The sequence below is a fragment of the Cryptotermes secundus genome, unplaced genomic scaffold, assembly GCF_002891405.2.
Source record: "Cryptotermes secundus unplaced genomic scaffold, Csec_1.0 scaffold1703, whole genome shotgun sequence".
NCBI classification, from domain to species: Eukaryota; Metazoa; Arthropoda; class Insecta; order Blattodea; family Kalotermitidae; genus Cryptotermes; species Cryptotermes secundus.
The window spans coordinates 30,345-52,714 of NW_019744157.1; the positions used below are offsets into that span (position 1 = coordinate 30,345).

Consider the following 22,370-nt stretch of genomic DNA (forward strand, 5'->3'; position numbering starts at 1 on the left):
AAATTTGGGAAAATTATATTACAGAATTATATGATTGACCTAATTGACCAGAAACCTTGGAAATGGAACCGGAAGAAGAAGTAGATACAGATGAGAAAGAACCATATATTTTACAAAGTGAGGTGGAAAAAGCTATTAAGGACATGAGGAATGGAAAGGCTACAGGAGATGATGATGTACCTGGAGATGTGCTTAAGTTACTGGGAGAAGTGGGTTTGAAAACACTGACAAAACTAATAAACACCATATATGAAACTGGGGAGTGGCCCAGAAACACCTGGAAAGCTTCGAAATGTGGTGTTAGAGAAGGATGGAGAAGATCACTTGGATCGATTATGTGAGAAATGAAGAAGTGTTATTTAGAGTCAGTGAGCAGAGGAATATATTGCATGAAAGAAGAGAACAGAAGGCTAACTGGAGTGGTCATATATTACGCGGTAACTGCCTTCTAAAAGAAGTTATTGAAGGAAAGACAGAGGGGCGGATAGAAGTGACCAGAAGACGAGGAAGAAGACGTAAGAAGATGCTGGATGACCTTGGGGACAGAGGAGGATATTTTAATTTGAAGGAGAAAGCTCTAGATTGCATCAAGTGGAGGAACTGTTTTGGAAGAGACTGTGTACCTGTCGTCTTGACAGATTACTGATGAATGAATCAATGACCAATCGGAATTCTTACTTTACATAATGTGGCGTGTACGTCATCCATCGCTGAGCAACGAAACTATAGAAATTGTTCAGACCTTTGCGTAAGAATATCCATAGCAATGAGTGTTCACTGTGTAACAATGCTCGTTAAACACCCCTCCCCACTAGGCTGTGACGTCATGCAACAGCAGAGTCTATTGCTAGGCAATGCGTAGGTAGACACATCTGACAACAATACCTGATATCTGTTGCCAAGCAACAATGTGTTCTCTATGTGGTCCGTGCCAAGCCTATATAAGGAGGAGGAACACTATTCAGCAAGGATTGAGGATTGAGTATGCACTATGCGTTGAAGTCTTGAGACAGTCGCCATTACAGAGAGTTGCAGCCCAGCATTTGCCGAGAGATGATACTGGATTGTATAAGATTAAGATTATATAACTGTGAATTGTATAAGTGTAAAAGTGAAGGAGAGTAAATATTCACTACATCCTTGACCTATGTGAGATTATTTGGCGCGTGACACACAGCAACACATGACAATAATATAAATTGTTTCTTCAGTATCATTAAATGTACACCATCCCATATCAAAAAATGCTTGAAATTAATGAGGCACACCTTTTATGTCCTGTATGCAGCGGACACTGTACGCATCTATTTTTTTACGCTCATTAACATACACTGATTAACACATAACTAAACATTTTACAAGCAGCCACAGGGGACACGTTTTCAATAGATGCTATTATAAGGAAAGGAAGTATACTGCTGAAAATAGTATGACAGATGATTTTAAATTCAGAATGTTCTGTGCTATAGTGATTGTAGTGATCTTAATCAATGGAGAAGTTGAATTTAATTCCTGAGCATATGGAAAACGAGATTGGGTATCAGCTGCATTATCAATGCAAAAATATGAAACAAAAAGTCATTTTTTATTGAGATCAGTGAGTTTGAGATCTCCTTTAACAATTTTGGAGAAAATCTTCAAATAAGTAACAAAGCATGGGACATGAAAGAGTGATATGTTGATATGAGACAGGGACTGCAAAATATGAGTAATATAGTGGCTGGATTGATTAACAGACTAGAAATAGTAATATCATTATACCCAGAGTAACAGATCTGGATAAGGATTTGACGATTACAGTAAAAAGGTAAAGCTATCCTTGTAACAGGTTGTGAAGGCCCATAGGGCTGAAACGTTGAGACTCCAACATTTTCTAGACAAACAGTTCAAAGATGGCAACGAGGCTGTCAGCCTTATGTGCCAGCCGCCCTTTACTCCCCACAGGAAACTTCTGGTACTCATGCTGGCACTCATTTCTGTTAGAGGCTGACTCGACCCCAATGCCGCAGTGTGACTGAAACGATTATGTCAACTGAAAAATCCACTGACCTCATTGAGAATCGAACAGACAACCCTCTGACATGTAGCATAGTGCCCCTCTGTTAACTACAGTAGGAAAATTAATAAAAAGGATGATGATTTTCTGTGAGTGACAGACACAGGCAAGGGCCACAAAATTGGAAAATGTAGAGGGAGAAGACCCATTTTAGTGAAAGTAACTCTGGGGGGAAAAGTGGAAACTTGAAGAATTTCAAGATATTATATCAGACTTTCCTGTAGAGAGATGTGACTGAACAAGATAACAGGAAAAACACACAGAATTCAATATAAACTGAAAGCCTACTTATTTGACATGAAGGAAAGAGGCTTTATGCATATATATATATATATATATATATGACAAGTCAGTAAAAGGCCTTTGCTTTGGAGTATTTGATGCAAAATAGGAAAGCTGATATGCACAAAGACAGGCCCGGAAATGGACTGTGGTTATTCCACAAGAAGTAAAGGATACACTTGAACATGCTGAGGCAGACAGCAGAAATGATCAGAAGTGATTAAGGTTACTAAGATAGAACTAACATCCATGAGAAGTAGAGAAACTATGATGTAGAAGATGCTGGAGCAGAAGAAGGCGGCTGTGAGACTGCTGAGGCAAACCAATGGTGACATCTGTTCTTGATTAGAAATAGGTGTACAATGGGAGGAGAGATTTACTAATAGAAAAGGTATTCATTTACCAGAGTCTTCTACACAGTAATTATACATATACTTTAATAAATCTGTAACTTTTATGACTTACGTTTTCCTAAGGAACGCACATTAGCTGGGCCATTTTCTTGGAACAACAGCTTAAGTGGGTAGATATCATCAAACTCCACACGTGATATACAACCTATGAAACCTTCTGTCATAGATTCATTGCGTCCTATGTACATGTACTGGATATTGTTAAACTGTGCATCTGCGGAAGCCTTGATATTAAAGTAAAATTCTTGTGGTTCATAATTGTCAACCTGGAAAGGAATAAGTGATTCAGTAGAATGGGCATTTACAATAAATGACTATCAGGGCACAACACTCTGTGTGTGTGCACGCGCACAAGCACACGTGAGTTGTACAAGCCATTGATGTTATTAAGATACACAAATAACATAGATATACAAATATCTTTAGCAGACCAGTAAAGAAACTGGCCTAGAAATGAATACCATGTATTTCCAAATACACATACATGCCCCAGCTCAATGTTCTTTAATCTGGCTTATACAGCATGCAGCAGAAACTGTAAGGCATTTTAAAAATTGAATTATGCACTTCCATGTTAGGGTATGATAAGAGTATGGGAAGTTACTCTATAGTAGTGGCTCAGCACTTCTGTTAATCATGGATCATTGGACAGTGAAAGAATATGTATTCTGTAGAGCTTTTCATTCGGACAGGAACCATACAGAATGGCAGTGAGGAGTTCCACAAGATTTTGAATTGTTTCATTTTGGTCCGTTACACTATTGACAATTGACAATTAGTTCCACAAGAGTTTAATCAATAGGTCAATTCTCCAAACAAAATCTGTTTGTGGCTAAAAGACAGGCGTGAGGAAGGATCCATCACATGTAAGAAGCCACATGCGGACATTCGCTTCCACAAGAACATAAAGAATAAGGTCCAAGTTCTGGTGTCTGTCACAACAGTCCAAGGAGGACACATCATAATCAGGCTCAGGCAGCATGCATGTCTGACTTAAGTGCATGGTGAATCATTCATGGTGACTTGAACTTCCACAGCTCAGTAACCATGACAGAGATTGTGCTTTATCATCAGTTTCTGGAACTGATGGGTGGTAATCCAAGCACACCAGACAACATTCTAATGAGTGATGACACACTATTTCACTGGCAACACTAATAAGCATAACCTGTGCTACTGGGCCATTCAGAATCAACACAAACTTCCTGAATGTCTCCTGCACAACCAGAAAGTTACTATCTGGTGTGTAGTGTCATCTACTGTGACCGCTGGACCCATTTTTCTTTTAAGAAGAATGTAGGCAGGTGGTTAGAGTTGCTCTGCATCATTCCAGTCATAATTGAAACATTTCTCATGCTGGGAGTGCAGAAATCTCCCTTGCAAATAGCAAGGCTGCACTTCATAATCTGCTTTCACAGTAGATGATTTTTTGTGATGATCTGACCAAACCCACTTTCTCGCCAAACACAACTCTCTCTCTGAGGATACTTAAAAGGCCAAAGAAAGAATCGGGAAATAAATCATCGATGTTTCAGAAGAAACACCCTGAGAAGTGATGCAGGGCTTCTAAAATTATATGGACCTGTGCAATGAACACGATGAGGATCATCCAAACATGTATGATCAAAGAAATAAAATGCTGTGGAAAATGTTATGTAAGACGATGTAAAGAGCATATGTGCTCAAAATGAAATATTTTTTGATATACAATCCCCTTTGAAAACACTTCACTATTTCTGCTGCACCCTGCATCTAAAAAAAAGTTCAACCCTGCGGTGGGGGGGGGCACAACTGTAACCTTACAAGTACAGTAGAATGCAGATTATCCAAATTAATTTCTGACAAAGGTGGTTTGGATAATTGGATTAAACTCTTATCTATGAAAGACACTATTATAATGTACTGTACTGCCAGTCATGGTAACTGAGAAGTCTAGGGCATGCAATGGCTTCACTCGCTCGGAAACCAGGACCGTGGGTTCGAATCCCACTCAGAGCATGGATGTTCAGTGTTTGTGTGTGTGTGTGTGCATGCGCATTTTCTGTGTTTGTGTATGAGTAGAGGCCTTGTGATGAGCTGATCACCCACCCAAGGACTCCTACCGAATGTCTAAGATCTAGAAAAACCAAAGTGAAATAGGGAGTTTCATGGAGGCAGGCCAAGGCCCAAATTGAAAGTCCCAAAGAAAAAAATTACTGTACTATTACAATAATAAAAATTAAAAAAGAACACTTAAAACGAGTAAAATGTGAAAAATTAATAAAAGCGATTACAAATTAATACTTTCAAATGCTCTATTTGAAAAAGTCCAACAGTGATGTTTGTTTAGCTGACACCTTCCTTGGTGGTGGTGGTGGTGGTGATTCAGTTAATTGGCAATTTGGATAATCAGTATTCTACTATATAATTACCAAAGCTCTTGTCAGAAACTACTCCGACCTTGGTTACATTTTAAAATATTTGTGTGCACCCATGCAATCACGTGCGCTTTTGTAAAACGGATACTCTGCTGTTTTGTATGGCTACGTAACTGAAGAAGTTTTTTCTCAAATAGAATATTAAGAAGCAAAAGTAACCAAATGTAAGAGACAAGAACTTAAGCGAGAATTTAGGAAATTACATGATCAAGAAAGTATAACTTATACAGTTTCTAATCCTGTTACAACTGAACTATAAATTATAGAAGTCCAACCCAAGTATCACTGCATAGGTCAAGAAATATACACAACCAAGTGGAAAACCAAGACACAGTTGGATAATATTAAAAAGAACTATTTGGAAATACAGTAAAACTCTTTGACAGGATTAATTTTCTCTACATACTACTACATGAAATTTCTTCACCTACCAGGCACCATGACAAAGCCACAGAGCTCCAACTTATCAACACCAGCAGAAAGTTAGTATGAGAGAGCATCACACAGCACGGTACAAAACACTATAACCCATGCTCATGCAATAACTACAACATACACTGCCACATTCGAACATAATATCAGTTTTCATATTGTGGAAAATTTGTGTCTCAGAAATTTGTAAAGTTTCCTTTTACCAGTGACGGTCTTCTAAGACCAAAATATGTTGCAGTTTTGGCAACATGTAGTCATCCTAAGCAATAAAGAAGATATACTTTGATGGTAACTTGCATCTTAATTTCACAGCAAAACTTCATTACAACACGTGTTTGCATATTCTATTTCCAATTAAAACTGAACCACAATAACAGACACTTCACATGAAAACTTACAAGTGTTTCTGCAAGCACCTCAAGTGTTATTCATTAAATATATATTGCAGAAAACAATGCAGAGAAAAACAAAATGCACATTTTATAACTTGTTTAAACTGCAGATATGGTTACAATTTTCCTTACCTGCATGATGAGCTTGGAACCTGAATCTTTCCGAGTGATGCGAACATCATGGTACTGACCCAACCCAAAATGCTTACCAGGAAATATTAATTCCTGACGTTCAAACCCAAAATCAAACACCACTCGCAAGTGACCTGGAAGTGGTAAAGAACGGAACTGTAAGCAAATACAGTGAACCCTGCAAGTAACTAAAATAGATGGCAAGAGATTTGTTGTTATGTATGTATGCAGGCAGAACTGGAATTCATTTCACATATTCAGCTTCATACAAATATCCTTCAAATTAAACACTTTTCCAGGTGCAGTGTAATTTAAATAAAAGCACTTGCGATGTTGGGATGTGTAACATTGGGGGGGGGGCTCATCCAGTTATTTGTCTGGCAACTGAAACAACTAGCTATTCTGGCACCAGTATGCCATGCTACACCACAATTCAACGATATGAACTAAAACTTACAAATAATAAACATTTTTGGGGTGGGTAGTCACAGTTCCTTAACCAGAATACAGCAATATTTCTTGAACCAACAACACCATCTGTTCTTAAAGAAAAACAGAACTTATCACACTTGCTTGCATAACTGATGCAGAATTCAGCATCATAATTTCACCATTGATAAAATTTCAACTGATGCATAATTTATGGGAAAAATATGATCAACTAAAATTCACTGTGGCAACATGGTATAGGAAATTTTAAATTCCTTTTCTGAAAAACATTATTCACTGGTTGAAATACTGTCAATGAGCATTTTCATCTCAGTGTTAATGAACTGTGTGGTAGAGTCCATCAAGGAAGATTTTCATTTCAATGTTTATCAAGGAATTGTATTGTGGTGTCTATGCTACTGTGCCACATCACCAAATCATCAACTGAAATGCTACTAAGCAGCATTTTCATCTCACTGTTCATGACAGAAGTGCATGCAGTACATAATTACAAATATCCGTACTGAGTTGCCATAATGTATTTAAAAACATTTTCTGAAAAAATTATATGCTGGTTGAAATAGTGTCACAGGAAATTTCTGTCTCAATATTCAACAAGAAATCACACAGTGAAGCCTGTAGGGGTGAATACAATGCTGCCACATTTCAGTGAACTCTGATCACATGTTCCATGAAAACTGAGGTCAAAATTTTATCATGGGCCTCTTTGTTTCCATGTTCTGTCAAGGAATCAACTGGATGCGTGGGTACTGATACTACACTATGTAAAGCTATACTCCAAAAAGTAACATTTTTAAATTTCAGACATAATTTTTGGGGTAAAAACAGTGCACAAACACATGCATACAAATGCAACACAGGCCCAAATTTAATAAAATTATATAGTTCCTTTCTTCATAGTATGCATACCTGTGTAAGAGGTTTAGGATTATGACTGTACAGAGATGAGTGGTTGTCTGAGCTCAACTAATTAAAATAATCTGTGATTATGAAATGTGCTCACCAACATATAAATTTCTTATGAAGATGGTTGCCTCATAAAGATACCTCAATATTCGTAACTACTGGACAAGCTAAACTTGTGATATGCCCAAGCATTCATTGTGAATCTAACTACAATGCAGTGAATACAATGTGCCTTGGAGGGTGTGCAGCCTCTGTACTTCATTGTGCACACAATGTCAACAACAAATTAATTCTATTACATCATACTTTAAAGATAACGTTCCTTATAACACAAAATAAGACAACTTACCACTGTTAGAGATCATGATTGTCATATATTCTCCAGAAATATTTGATGAAAATCCGAGGAGGAAACCTTTAGGGTTGGTAGTTGTGAATCCAACACGAATATTTTCTGATATGGTTGACCTCCAACTGCCCATAAAATCATATTTTATGATAGATTCAGGCCGCATGTTAACTCCAATTTCTGTGGAATACAGAACATTTTAAATAGTAAACAATAGTTCACTTGTGAAGATACAACTCAAACACGAGTAACCGCTTGAAAGGTTATGAATTACATACCATCTGCGCAGATAGGCCCCTTGAAAGCTGTCCATCGGCAGTCACATTTGAAACTGTCATAGCCTTCAAGACACGTACCATTGTTGAGACAGGGATTGCTTTCACATTTACCAATGCAACCTGGACTTACACCTACAATAACAACCATTCCGTGAGTTAATTTATCACGTTAAGAGATTATTCTTATACTGAGTGCATTTCTATTATTGTTTTGATGTCAGAAGGAATATATGCGTTCAATGTGACATCTGCCTACAAACTCAGAAGCTAAAAAACAAGAAATGTTCTGAAGAATTTTATTCTTTTGTCCCTCATCACACAACCTGGCACAAGACATAAATACTGCATACACAACAAGCCCTAATATATAGGTCATGTCCCAATACTCAGAAAGAAAATGTATATTTATAGAACAGCATTATCTTCTCAGATGTGATGCCATGCAGTTTTGTAGAAGTTTCCTGACATTTCTCTGAAACACCAGTAAACTTCAGACAGACTAGATGGTGTCCATTCTGACAAGATGGTACTCTTTGCAGTTACAACCTATAACATCCTCAAACCTTATGTGGGTATTTTCAAATTTCTGCAAGAATCAGAGCTACATTTTTATTAACTTATACATCAGCACTTTCCTCAAAAGGTTGTATTTTCCATTGCCATGACTGTTATTGCTCACTTTGGAATGAAACCAGACCTATATGCATGTAAATTAAACACTAGGAATTAAAAGACAATTGTTGGAACTATGGATCTTAAGATGATCTGGCATAAAAAGTAAGCAAGAATTAGATTCCTCTATTGAATATCTCATATTCAGTGTCAGATGCCGAAACATAAATATCAACAAGATTTCCCCATATTGAAACACAGGTCGCTCAGTAGAAACACTTTATAAATGATGATATACATAAAAAAACATATTGTTTTGATTCTTATCAGGTCTTTCTTATAACAGAGTTTTATTTCTTACCATAGAGTCCTCTGTTAACATGACCCCGTAGGTCAGTCTGTTGTCCATTGAGCAGAAGTGCTCTGATGCAGCCCACAAAACCATCACGATAGTCCACAGTTGATCCTGTGAATAATTATATATGAAGCAATGAAATGGACTCATTATTGTGAATCTCATTACAACACTAACAGTAGACTGCACTAACTCAAAAAAAAACATGAATGAAAATATGTACAGTCATAATCGCACACACGTTTCATTTCTTGTTTCACTCTGCTCATTCTTCAATAATGTGGATGATTCTGCAAGTGTTAATCAGTAATTACACCTATAGTTTTATACTTATGGACCACATGTATAGATGACGAAGCCCCATTTAACATCTGGAATATTTATCTGAATATGCTTTCACTAAGGATGCTTCCAGTGTTTTCCAACTATAATATTTTTGTTCCTGACATTAGTCTTCCTACATGTTACCATCTTCATTTTATTCTGTATATTCCAGTAGTTTGACTGCTTCTATGGTCTAGTGGTCAGAGTTCCCGGCTACCAATCCAGAGGTCCCGGTTTCGATTCCCGGTGCTACCAAATTTTCTGTGTAGTAGTGGGTATGGAACAGGGTACACTCAGCCTCGTGAGGATAATTGAGGAGCTATTTCAAGGAAATAACGTCTCTGGTCTAGAAAACTGAGACCTGTTGCGCTGACCATGTGACACCCTCTATCCACAAAAGTTGGCACTAACTTCACCGACAAGCAACGGTCGCTCAGTTGGTATAGTACGCTTGCGGACTACAGACCAAGGAGTTATTCTAGTACTTTCAACTTAAGACTTCACCCTGAACACATGAACTATGGCAACATTACAGTCAGTGTTAGACAACTGTAATGAGGACCGAATGCTGCAAGCACACGAGGTATTTACCATGGTGATTGAAAGAGTGTGGGGGTTGAAGTAAAAAGGCAACCTGTAACTTAACAGCAGAGTAACTTACATACAAAGGAAGTGAATACAATAAGCTCCTACTATATTTATCCCCGAAAATATGAAAATGAAAAGCGCTGTGCTTCACTACATTACTTTTTCAACATTTTCATCAATACATACAGCAATACATTAGTATTGCTGCTACTGCTTACTATTTGACTATATACTCTACTCACCAACAACCAGATCTGATGTAAGGTGCAGTGCCCTCACAGGTCCAGGTGGTTCTCTCACTTCAGCCTTCAGTGCACCATCAACGACAATTCGAGCTTCTTTCCTGCAAAACAATCAATCATACATGATAAAGAGGAAAAGCCCATAAATACTCAACAATAAAATCTCCTGTGGTACTGATGACACCTTTTGTGTTTTAGTTCTAGACCAATGGGCACGTGGTAGCGTACTTGGTTGATGCACTATGTTACAAGCCTGAAAGTCACAGGTTCGATTCCTGATTACTGGATCTTTCAATTGACCTAATCCTTCCAGTGGCACTATAGCCATGGGGTTGACTCAGCCTTGAACAGAAAGGGGTACCAGGAATCATTCTGCAGGTAAAGGGTTGCCAGCATGTAAGGCCTAGAAAATGTGGAAGCCTTGACATATCACAACCCTATGAGCCTCTGCAACCTGTTACAGGAATAGCTCTACCTTTTTACCTTACCTTGGCCATTTTTCTCAGTTCTAATAGTATATTTTTCATATTAAAAATTTCCTTAGCTTAGGATCAGAAATCTCTCTGCAGAAAAGCTTTTAATGGATATTCCCATCCACAGGGAAGATTTATTTAAATGCCGGTACAGCTCCTGCAGATTCATTTACCATAACCTTTCCATAAAAAAATATGTGGACAAACTATCTAATGCTACATTCTGTGAACTGGCCCCATTTCTAATAAAAGTTCTCCCTTTCCTACAGTTATTCAATTTGCATACAACTTTGAAAAAACTGGAAAAATATGTTATTAACACAGAGTTCCTTGACTTCCTCATTAAATTACAGCTCTTGGCATGAATGAATGAATGAATGAATGAATGAATGAACATCATGAACTCCAAAAAAATATTCCGTTCTTGGATGGGGTCACTAACAGATGAATCCACTTGGTTCAATGATGCACAAAGGTGAGATCATGTCTACTGCTTGGTTTTGTGCATAGAAAAACACCCAGTAACAATTATACAGCAATGACTTGAACCACACAAATTATAAATACATGGTTAGAACACAGGCTAAGCCATATCTTGAGCCAAGGTCAGTAACTGATGACAACAATGCACTGTACAACAGCATGAATTCAAAGGTCAAGCCAAGGTCAAAGAAAAGAAGAGATATGAAGGTGTGAGAACTTCCCACAATCCAACAGACTACTCCTATGATCAGTCTCATATTTATACAGCACTCGCTGTCCGGCCCCCTGGAGATCAACACAGGCGCTGGCCAATCAGTGCTCACAATCACTAGCTCCACCCAGCGGTAATGGTATAAAATGCAGGGTTCACACCTGGCTATCTTCAGTCTTCTCCAGTCTTCTCCAGTCCACCAATCAAGAGACGTTGTAGCTATGCTGATATCATGAAGCAGCAGCTGCCGTATCTCTCCAGTAACAGCACCAAGACAGCAGACTACACCAGCGTGCACACCACAACGCCTGGCCAACTAGACTCCACTCTCCCGCCGAGCAGAGCTAGTGATTGTGAGCGCTGATTGGCCAACAGCTGCGTTGATCTCCAGGGGGCCAAACAGCGAGTGCTGTATAAATATGAGACTGACTGATCGTAGGAGTAGTCTGTTGGACTGTGGGAAGTTCCCACAAAGGAATACTGACCTGGTTACATAAAACTGATGTAATATACATAGAGGAGATGACAAAAGCAAAGCTGTACAAACTCATTAAGCTATATAAGCCTCAGTACAAAGAACATAAAATTAAAGTCCTCACTTGTGACGGCCATATTGTTCTTACACAGCCACTCTAGCATCCCAATACAAATTACGCTAAAAAAGAATGTAAGTAAAAAAGTAGAGTAAAGCTATCCCTGTGACAGGCCATGAAGGCCCATAGGGTTGTGAGACGTTGAGGGTCCCACATTATCTAGACTACAGTAAAGAAAAGAATCACTGCTGAAAATGTCATGTTCAAAACAGATATGATGTCTTTAAAACAACTTCAAAAGATTCTGGGCTAGAAGAATGGGGCTGCTCTCTGTAAATGTGCATACAAAGCAGATGAACAAATACACCACAAAAGGCTGCCTTGCTAACATTATGCAATCATTAATCTGGACAGTGAAGATGACAGTACAGAATCCAACAGCAACAATATGCCACTCTTAGGTACTTTAGAGCTGTCAAGTGACAATGAGTGACCTTAGAGTTTGTCTCTGCATTTGGAAGGGAAATTAACTTCTTTTTCTTGTGCAAGAAAACAATGCCCTTTTCATATGTTAACTATTAGACTGACTTTTCCTAGACTATGTGAAGGTTATTACTGCGAAGTAAGCAAAGATCCATGCTGATTATGCCCCTAGTCAACACAGCATGGCATGTCCTCAGATTTGGCATATTATCAGTATGGCTGATATCGCTGATGGTGAGTCCTCTTCTACTGCTTGTGTACTGAGAGGTAACCACTTCAATCCACTTTACTGTACTTAATATAATGAATTATTATATTTCTTACTTTAGTCCCTTCAGAATATTCTTTCATAGAAAATCTAAAATGGAATGTGTTTGCAAAGTCAAGAGACTACAGTTTGCCATAATACATCAGTAAATAACCATCATTACTCATTACTGCTGTAACCACATGCTTTGTTGATACATGTGTATTATATTTATGGATGTTATGCCACCTGTTATGCCGTGGTGACCGGGGGCCGTGGAGGTATCCCCACTGTCACCTTCTGTACTGCAGTCACAGGGGTAGGGCTAAGGAAACGACTGAATTACTTCCTCTATCGTTGCTTCATTGGCTAGGGGCACACTGTTCACCAGACTTGCCAGGAGGGCGCAGGTGCGAAATGTGGTAAGGGAGGAAATCACAACAACAGAAACCCACATCCTCACCCTATGCTACCCTACATTAGTATAAACAAGCAATATACAGTTATATACGTTTTTGTAATATCACAAAGAGCTGACTGGTGTCGGGTTACACATTACACTTTCTTAGACGATTCTTGGACCTCAACTTTCTCTCTCTTTTCCACCCAGTTGCAGGTCGCTAGTCTCCTCTTTCTCCTGTTCTACTCAACCACTGTGTATATATATATATATATATATACACGTCCCTGCCGCTAGNACTCGCTACTTGCCGATAAAGTTATAGTTTGATTCTGAAATAAACAATATTGTGATTAAGCAGAAATAGAGTATTTATTTGTATCAGTGGACTAGTTTTAAATGTGCAGTCTCCGCGTTGCCCCAGTTATTACCGTGGCACAACCCTGAGAAGAGTCAAAAGTGTTCTACCGAAGCGGGCAAACAAATAAATAAACATAAAGATAAATAGGCACATTACTCGCTACTTGCCGATAAAGTTATAGTTTGATTCTGAAATAAACAATATTGTGATTAAGCAGAAATAGAGTATTTATTTGTATCAGTGGACTAGTTTTAAATGTGCAGTCTCCGCGTTGCCCCAGTTATTACCGTGGCACAACCCTGAGAAGAGTCAAAAGTGTTCTACCGAAGCGGGCAAACAAATAAATAAACATAAAGATAAATAGGCACATTACTCGCTACTTGCCGATAAAGTTATAGTTTGATTCTGAAATAAACAATATTGTGATTAAGCAGAAATAGAGTATTTATTTGTATCAGTGGACTAGTTTTAAATGTGCAGTCTCCGCGTTGCCCCAGTTATTACCGTGGCACAACCCTGAGAAGAGTCAAAAGTGTTCTACCGAAGCGGGCAAACAAATAAATAAACATAAAGATAAATAGGCACATTACTCGCTACTTGCCGATAAAGTTATAGTTTGATTCTGAAATAAACAATATTGTGATTAAGCAGAAATAGAGTATTTATTTGTATCAGTGGACTAGTTTTAAATGTGCAGTCTCCGCGTTGCCCCAGTTATTACCGTGGCACAACCCTGAGAAGAGTCAAAAGTGTTCTACCGAAGCGGGCAAACAAATAAATAAACATAAAGATAAATAGGCAACGGTCACGAGAAGTGGTGAACAGCGGTTGCGAGAAGTGTTCAAGCCGTGTGCGGTTGTAGTGTCTAGTCGGTGCCCATTCTGACATGCCTTTCGGCCGCAAACGGGCCAAAATTACTGTTTGAATAATCCCCATACTAATTTGGTCTCTGGGTTATATACCTTTCTTCATGCTAACTAATTACTTTCGTGGGGGGGGAGGGTGTAAGCTCGCCTATAATGACATCTTGTCCCAAGTGGTTGGCTGGGATCCTTAGTGTGGACACACCCCTTCTACTGCTAGACCATTTGGCTAACACTTTTACCTGCAAATGTCCCTCCCTTCACTCAAGTGTAAATTCTGTAGTTAGCAGTTCGATATACATTCAACGTCAATCTGCTGACAAGGCATCGACACGTCAAAGGCTAACAGCCGTCTAACTCCACACGCAGAAATTCCTTGAAGTCTCTTAACCCTTCTTACATCCTCTTTCGTACATCTTACAAGTATTTCCCAAGACTAATTCTATCCTAGCCAACATATTCCCCTAAAATACAAAAAGTTAAATACTCTTTTAACATATTACCGGGAGTCGGCCTTCACAGCACAACAATGGAATTAAACATAAATGAACACTGGAAACATTAGATGATGCATTATGTTCTTAGAGAAAATGTAAAATGTGGCTTGTTGTACTATGCAGTGCTATCCAAAAGTTCCCAAAATATATTAATAAAAACTATTACGTCTTACCTGGATCTCATTCTGCACCATCACATTCAAAGTAGTCCCCTTGGGAGTGCATACACCGATCCCAGCATTTCTGCCACTTCTGAAATGCGTCTTGGAAGTCTTTCTTTATTAGGGTGTTTAGTACTGTCTGCGTTTCCACTTGAATTTCCTCACCTGTATCAAATCTTCGCCCCTTCAACTTTATTTTCATCTTGGGGAAGAGAAAGAAGTTGCATGGAGCTAAGTCTGGCAAGTATGGTGGGTGGGGAACAATTGCCATCTTGTTTTTAGCCAAAAATTCCTGCAGAATATAAGCTGTATGTGGTCGTGTGTTGTCATGGTGGAGTACCCAGTCATTCGTGCACCACTTCTCTGGACATTTTCTCCTCATGTCCTCCCTCAAACGCCTTAGAACATCGCAACAGAACTCTTTATTCACTGTCTGACCAGGAGGGACAAACTCCTTATGAACAATCCCGTCAATAAAAAAAAAACAGATCAACATGCACTCACCTTTGCTCTTGACTTGTTGAGTTTCTTTGGCCGAGGTGAAGAAAGGCTCTGCTATTGCGATGACTGCTGCTTATTTCAGGGTCGTAGCCATTAACCCAACTTTTGTCACCAGAGACAACCTTCGGAAGAAAGTTTTGATCCTCTTGAAGCTGTTGTTGAAGTTCCCTGCAGACTTCCAAGTGATGCTGCTCCTGTCATTTTACAGCAGTCATGGCACAAACTTCGCCGCATTCCTCCTCATGTTCAGTTTCTCTGACAAAATTCGTTGACATGTACCATAACTTAGTCCCAAGGTGTTACAGAGGTCTTGGATGGTCAGTCTACAATCTTGCAGTATCAGATCCCTAACTTTTGTGACATTTTCTGGTGCCAGTTGACGGGTGCCCCAAACGATTGTCATCATCAGTTGATGTTCGGCCATTTTTGAAACACTTATACCAGCCATAAGTTTGTGTCTGGCCTGAACTGTTATCACCAAAAGCTTGCTTCAACATTTGGTGCATTTCTGCAGCGGTTACCCCAAGTTTAAAACAAAGCTTTATACAGACACGCTGCTCTCTCAGGTCAGCCATTGCAAGACCGCACTCACGGAAACGCAACAATGGAAATATGTTCACCAACAATAAACCCAACCACTCAACTTTACGCCGTTTGCCACACTGATTCAAGAAGGGTGTGTGGGGAGACACCTAGTGGTATTTCGATGTACTCATAACCATTCGTGCACAAAATTCAAATTTTAGGAACTTTTTGATAGCACCACATATATGTGGGGCTTTACTATTTCAGACACTTCTTCCAGAAAGACGGAAGTAACAGGTTCTTCTGAAATATCAGTGCCCACCTATGACACTACATGACATCATGTCAACAAAACTTAGTTAAACTTTCCAACATAAAGTTAATTAAAATGTATTCAGTGGTTTGCAAATTGTTACATGCATAAAATGGGAGAGACAAGCATGACAAAGTCATTAGGTACATTTTTGGAACTTCTCATTGTGAACATGCTACAAAGCAGTAAGACAAGTTCCATAGTAAAAATCTGATTAGTATAATCTAGAAAGGTTTCTCACTTTACATGAAGACTAACACACATTTCTGCATGCATCTCGAATTAACTCACTAAATACTTTTCAGAAGAAATGCATCAAAAACAATGCAGAGAAAATGATGCACTCATTTCAAGTCTGTCTTAGGGCTTCTGAGATAAATGAACAAACGAGAACAAACATAATGCAACTTTTATGCTATGCATATATTTTCCAACTTGTTATTTATCTGACACCAACCTGTTCCTTTCCACAGATACAGAATGCCAGTTGTTGTCAGCTAATCTGTATGCAGTATCCACACTCACTCCAAGTGGGCCACTGCCAGCCTGATACTGAAACTGCAACTGATCACCACCTGCCAAGAAGCCACATTTGGGAATGTAAAAATCTGGAACTTCAATTCTTAATTAAGAAGAAAATAATTCAAACCTGTGGAGTGACATGGTGCAACAAAACCTTCTGAAAGTATCTTCTTTAACATCACAATAACACTAATTGGGAAGTCTTCATATTTTGCAACAGTATAGACAAACTGGAATCAAACATATGTTTTCAAGCCATTCATTTGTAACAATGTCCCCACTGCATGATGTATGAAATCTGACCAAATATGGATCTCTAAGTTCCTGGTTACAGCTCATCAATGGCAATGCCAACTGCACAGGTTACAGAACCCTAATGACTGTGAATTATCATCATCATTATTATTATTTCTCAGATTATTTGCTTTGGCCTTACCAATGATGGAGATTTTTATATAATCAGTTGGTCCCTTGCTATGGATGATGACAGCATTCTCAACAGTGGTCTTGAACTCAAAGTAAATATCTCCACTATGCCCCATATCAAATGTTGGGAGGTTTATAGAAGCATCAGCAATGCGGAATGTTACAACATTGTTGAATAAGTCTGTAACAATTAAGACAATACATATTCAAGTAACATCTGTCTTGAATTTCAGTTTTGATTAATTTAAAAAATGAAATTTACAGATATTCTCCTGTTAATTGAATAATAAAACTGCCTATCATATTATGCAGTCACATTTTTCTTTAGCATTGGGGAAACAATGTAAAGTGATAGAAAGTCTTGATAGCCACCATATAAGTTTGTACAAGAAGAATGAAAACATTTTGTACAAACTACCTCAGCCATTAAGTATGTCAGGAACATACAGTGGACCCTCAAACTTTGAAAGGTTTGATGTTTGAGCTATTCAAAACTCAAATAAAAAATTCGAGGAAAATCTGGTTTTGAAACTTCAAGAAAAACTCAAAAGTCAAAGAATCACGTGGATGTCACGCCTTGTATAGAAATGGCATCCCAATATTGCAGTTGTGAACATGAGTATCAACCTGTTTAATAACAATGTACTGCAACATTTCAAGAACATTTAAAAGAAGAGACAAAAACAAATAACATTAGACAGGTTTGTCTCCAAAGAAAAAATCAAGTCATGGTTGTAATGTTAATGAACCACAGCTCTCAACTAGCGGATTCCAGATGAAAGAAGGGCAATTCACCTTCCAGTGAACAGTACTATCCCTCCTAGTATTATTACTGATTGATTATTATACAGTATTTTTATGTGTATACTATTATAAATACAACATTCAATTATTGAAATTAAATATCCTTGTTTAATCATTATTCAGCAATAAGATCTTTTGGAATAGGCACTTAAAATGTTTTATACTGGGTAAATTTTGAGGGTTTAGAATGGATTAATTCAATTTACCTTATTTCAAATTGAGAAATTGAACTCGAAAGTCAAACCACTTCCTGCCACAGATTGTGTTTGAAGTTCAAGGTTCCACTGTACTTTGTTTTAATCAGACAATGGATACAGTACTATAAATAAAACGCCTAATAATTAAATTCTGACCAATTCCTTATTTATCAATGAGAGAACGTACACACACATTAAAACAAACACGAAAAATATACCGATTTCATATATGACTGGTCTCATTGTTCTTCAGAGGTTTCGGTCCAAAAATATGGTTAAACATATACTCTCAGTGAAAGAGAATGACATATGTCCCTTTCAATGCATTTACATTAAGTTTATGCCTACATTTTTCTTGCATTTTTAGTCAGTGGAGCAAAGAACACTTACTTGTGTGTGTTAATTACATCTCTTTTGGTGGGCAACCAAACATTTGGAGAAATTCAGTCACATACCATGGCCATTCAAATCAAATATACAAGTGATGCAACTAGGGTTTCCTCAATGAATTTGCACAACAGGCACATCCTCCCACACATTCTGGTATAAGACTTGTCAGACTGCATATTCTAACTCTGGGAATTCATTCACGCATAATGTCAGACAGCTAACAAATGACTCCTACTCCTTTCATCAGAGAGTTCATTAGCTTGGACATATTCTTCCTTCCTTGGTTCTCCTTTGCCATTTGCCAGTCTCTTCTCTGGTAATAACTTACTCAAGTGCAATCACAGCAATCACAATCATCTTCTGTGTTTCAGGTTTCTGACTACAGCTTACATGAAACTATAGAATACAACATAACATACCATCTCCTTCACACATGAGAGGACCCAAGGTGTATCGACCCTCCTTTTCATCTAATGGACTCCCTGTGTCACCAAATCGCAGCTGTTTAACAGGCAGATGTTCCTTATGTGTCAGATCTCCTCCGTCTTCCAACCAGCTATCTAAACCTGGTTCAAAAACAAAAAATGTATTTAAACCACTTCCTTACAGTGAAATAACATTACTGTTTCTGTAAAGGGCAGTGGAATGGAACACTAATTGGGAAATACCTAACATGGAAGAAACTTAACAGCGACATACGTGGGTTCAGACTGCAGAAATCTTGAGTAAAATCATGAACTTGCTTAAACTTGGGAATATTAAATAAGGATTCTGTTTGGGATCACTAGGTCTTTGGAGTCTGTCCATCATTCGATATTCTAATAAACATAACATTTTGGAAAATGCCAATTAAAATAATGCCCTGATGATAATATAGCTAACTTCATACAAAATATTTGGTTTTCAGAAAAATATGTTCACTAATAATGTGGGTTGCATCAAATAGAAACAACCGTGTCCAGGTGAGTAAACCAATGATGAGAAGACTTGAGCACATGAAGCTGTAGAACCACAACTGTTAGATGCCATTGTCAGGGAACAGCTGGTGAAGACACAAAAAGCTGGAAAAGGTTTAGTGGATGCTATGGTGATTTGTGAATTGTGGAGGTTAGTGGTGGTACTGTAATTGCTTGTAGTTCTGAGACATGTGTAAGCGGTCAATAAATCCATTCACCAGTCCAAACCGATGTGACAATACATATATTAACATCCATTATACAATGTGAAAGGAACAAAGAATAGAGTAAAACTGACTGAGAATATGATACAGTCTCTTACCTGAGTCACAATTACACCACTTAGTGGTGTCCACACACTTCCCCATGATCCCGCACTCACATTTGCGAGAGCCTGGCAGAGAACCACCCCAGTAATCCATGCGCTGATTGTAACGTGAAACCCACCAAGAAGAGGGACGGAAATTTCCTTCATCAGCTGGCAAGTATAAAAGTATATTTGATCAACAGAAACAGTAAAATTCAAGAGCCCTAACTTTTTCTCTTTACGTGAAAATTCCTTTATGTCTATTTAGTTTTCAAAAATTCTGTAAAAACTCAGAAAATGATGTAAACTGTTCTATGGAGAGTATGTATGTACTGAACTTGTATCAGAACAACACCTGGCCAAGAAATTATCTTTATGGTCAATCAAGACTGTCATGATCAAGCAACTTTATCAGAAGAGTACAGCCACTGATGCACGTCTGTTCAGAAAACACAGAGTAACAGAGAAGCTTTAACATTAGTCCAGAAAGAAGACACAAGTTTCAAAGTAACAGAAGTGAGCTGTTCAAAATTAACTAATAATTATGCAGATATACAAAAATGTATTAAAATATTTTAGATTATAATTTTTAACCCATTACAGCATAATGGTAACCATATATAACACATCTTTTAACATTCAGACACTGCCTTTTGCCTACATGCTGTATTTGTTTGTACAATCTTCAGAATAAACTGCATGCACATCATTGAGCAGTTGATCTTCGTAATGAACAATATTTTGTGCGTGGCAGACATTTTTAAATTTCACAAGAATTTCACACTTAACAGAGTTAACTGAACTACTTCCTACAGTTCTCCATATTTTGAACTTATAATTGTCTCTGGTTCAACATCATCTTTATCCTTGTAACAGGCTGTGGAGGCTCATAGGGTTCTAAGACATTAAGGCTCCCACATTTTCTCTAGACAACTGGCTCACAGATGGCAGTACGGTTGTCAGCCTTATGTGCCGGCCGCACCCCCAGCCCCTCCCCCGGAAGATTCCTGGCACTCATTTCTGTTAGAGGCTGAGTTGACACCAGGATCATAGTGCAGCTGAAAGATTAGGTCAACTGAAAAAATCTACCTCATCGGGACTTGAACCCAAACCCTTCTGGCTTGTAGCACAGAGCCTCAACCAGCTACGCTAGCACGTACCTACCATTATGTTCAATATGAACTGATATTCCCCAATTATAAGTGGCTGCTGAACAAAACAAATCCTTAAAACTCCATGTAAATGAAACAAATCACATACATGGAGAGTTGAAAAGACGTGACTGCTTGCATTCATAGCGCAGTCTCTGCTGACATGTTGCAGATCTGTTGATGAGAGCTTCTATTTGATCCATATCTGCATCATACATTATATCCTGCACAAAACTTCCAGGTTCTGGGAAACCATCTACTGGTGTTGTTCCTTCATTCCTGTGGTTCACCACAGTCAGAACTCTTCCATCCGCTGAAATGAGCACATTAAATACTGTCAGAAGATTGTATTAAGATCTTTCATCATGCTAACTGGATATGGTGAGTTGTCATAGCTTGCTGCAATCAGCATAATTCTGTTGAAAGTCAAGAGTAAATACTTCAGACTAGAATTTTTCAGAGTTCAGTGGAAACTTGTAATAAATATATGAGAAAGATTATAAAATGAAAACTGTAAACAGTTAGCTAGTACTGGAAGTAAAATGATAAGTCTAGTTTGTAGATTCCAAAAACTGAAAGTAGGCTTAGGCAATCTCCATGCTATCTGTGTGTCTGTGTACTGCCCTCTATCAACTTTTGATTGGCTGAACCAATCTTGGGCTTACGCCGAGAATTCATGTGGCGCTTCGTGGTGGCCAAAGTCCCACATCCTATCATCGGCGTGGACTTCCTGTCGCATTTCGGTCTCCTGGTGGACTGTCGGAACAACCGCATCCTGGACGGGGTCACGACGCTGTCAGCTCCGGCATCAGCGGCCAACGCACTGATCCCCAGTGTAAAGACAATCAGCAGCAACACACCGATCGACAGCCTCCTCACAGAGTTCCCGGACCTGACCCGCCCAGCCGGAGTCCAGCGCGAGATACGACACAACACCGTCCACCACATCAGGACTGTGCCTGGCCCACCAGTAACCTGCCGACCACGGCGACTGGCACCGGACCGACTCGCTATCGCAAAAGCCGAGTTCGATGCCATGTTGCGGGATGGTATAGCTCGTCGATCAGAGAGTTCATGGTCCTTGGCACTACACTACGAAACTTGGCATGCATATCATGGCACCTGGGTTTATCTCAATAGTGTACTTCATAAATCAGTCCCATCAGTCTGTGTGTCTGCATGTGTCTCACCCTTTCATTGCTAGGCAACAGCTCAGTAGAAACATTACTGTGGCAATGAATACACATGCAACAATGGAAGAATTACTGGACACCTCATTTTCTATGCGGTCGATATTGGTGATAAGTTCTTCCCAGAATTTGTTTAAAATAAAACTCT

General features: G+C 38.7%; 1 protein-coding gene across 1 annotated transcript in view; it reads right to left on the reverse strand.

Annotated features, from left to right (window-relative positions):
• The window catches only part of LOC111874603 (neurexin-4), a gene marked incomplete at its 5' end in the record, with an annotated part of 78,342 nt that overhangs the window by 8,254 nt on the left and 47,718 nt on the right, over positions 1–22,370 (reverse strand). Inside the window, 11 exon segments of the mRNA XM_023870232.2 lie at positions 2,804–3,017; positions 6,125–6,258; positions 7,830–8,009; positions 8,108–8,239; positions 9,081–9,185; positions 10,229–10,329; positions 16,737–16,854; positions 17,238–17,408; positions 19,038–19,184; positions 19,897–20,052; positions 21,142–21,345. Coding sequence (XP_023726000.2) covers positions 2,804–3,017; positions 6,125–6,258; positions 7,830–8,009; positions 8,108–8,239; positions 9,081–9,185; positions 10,229–10,329; positions 16,737–16,854; positions 17,238–17,408; positions 19,038–19,184; positions 19,897–20,052; positions 21,142–21,345 — 1,662 coding nt within the window.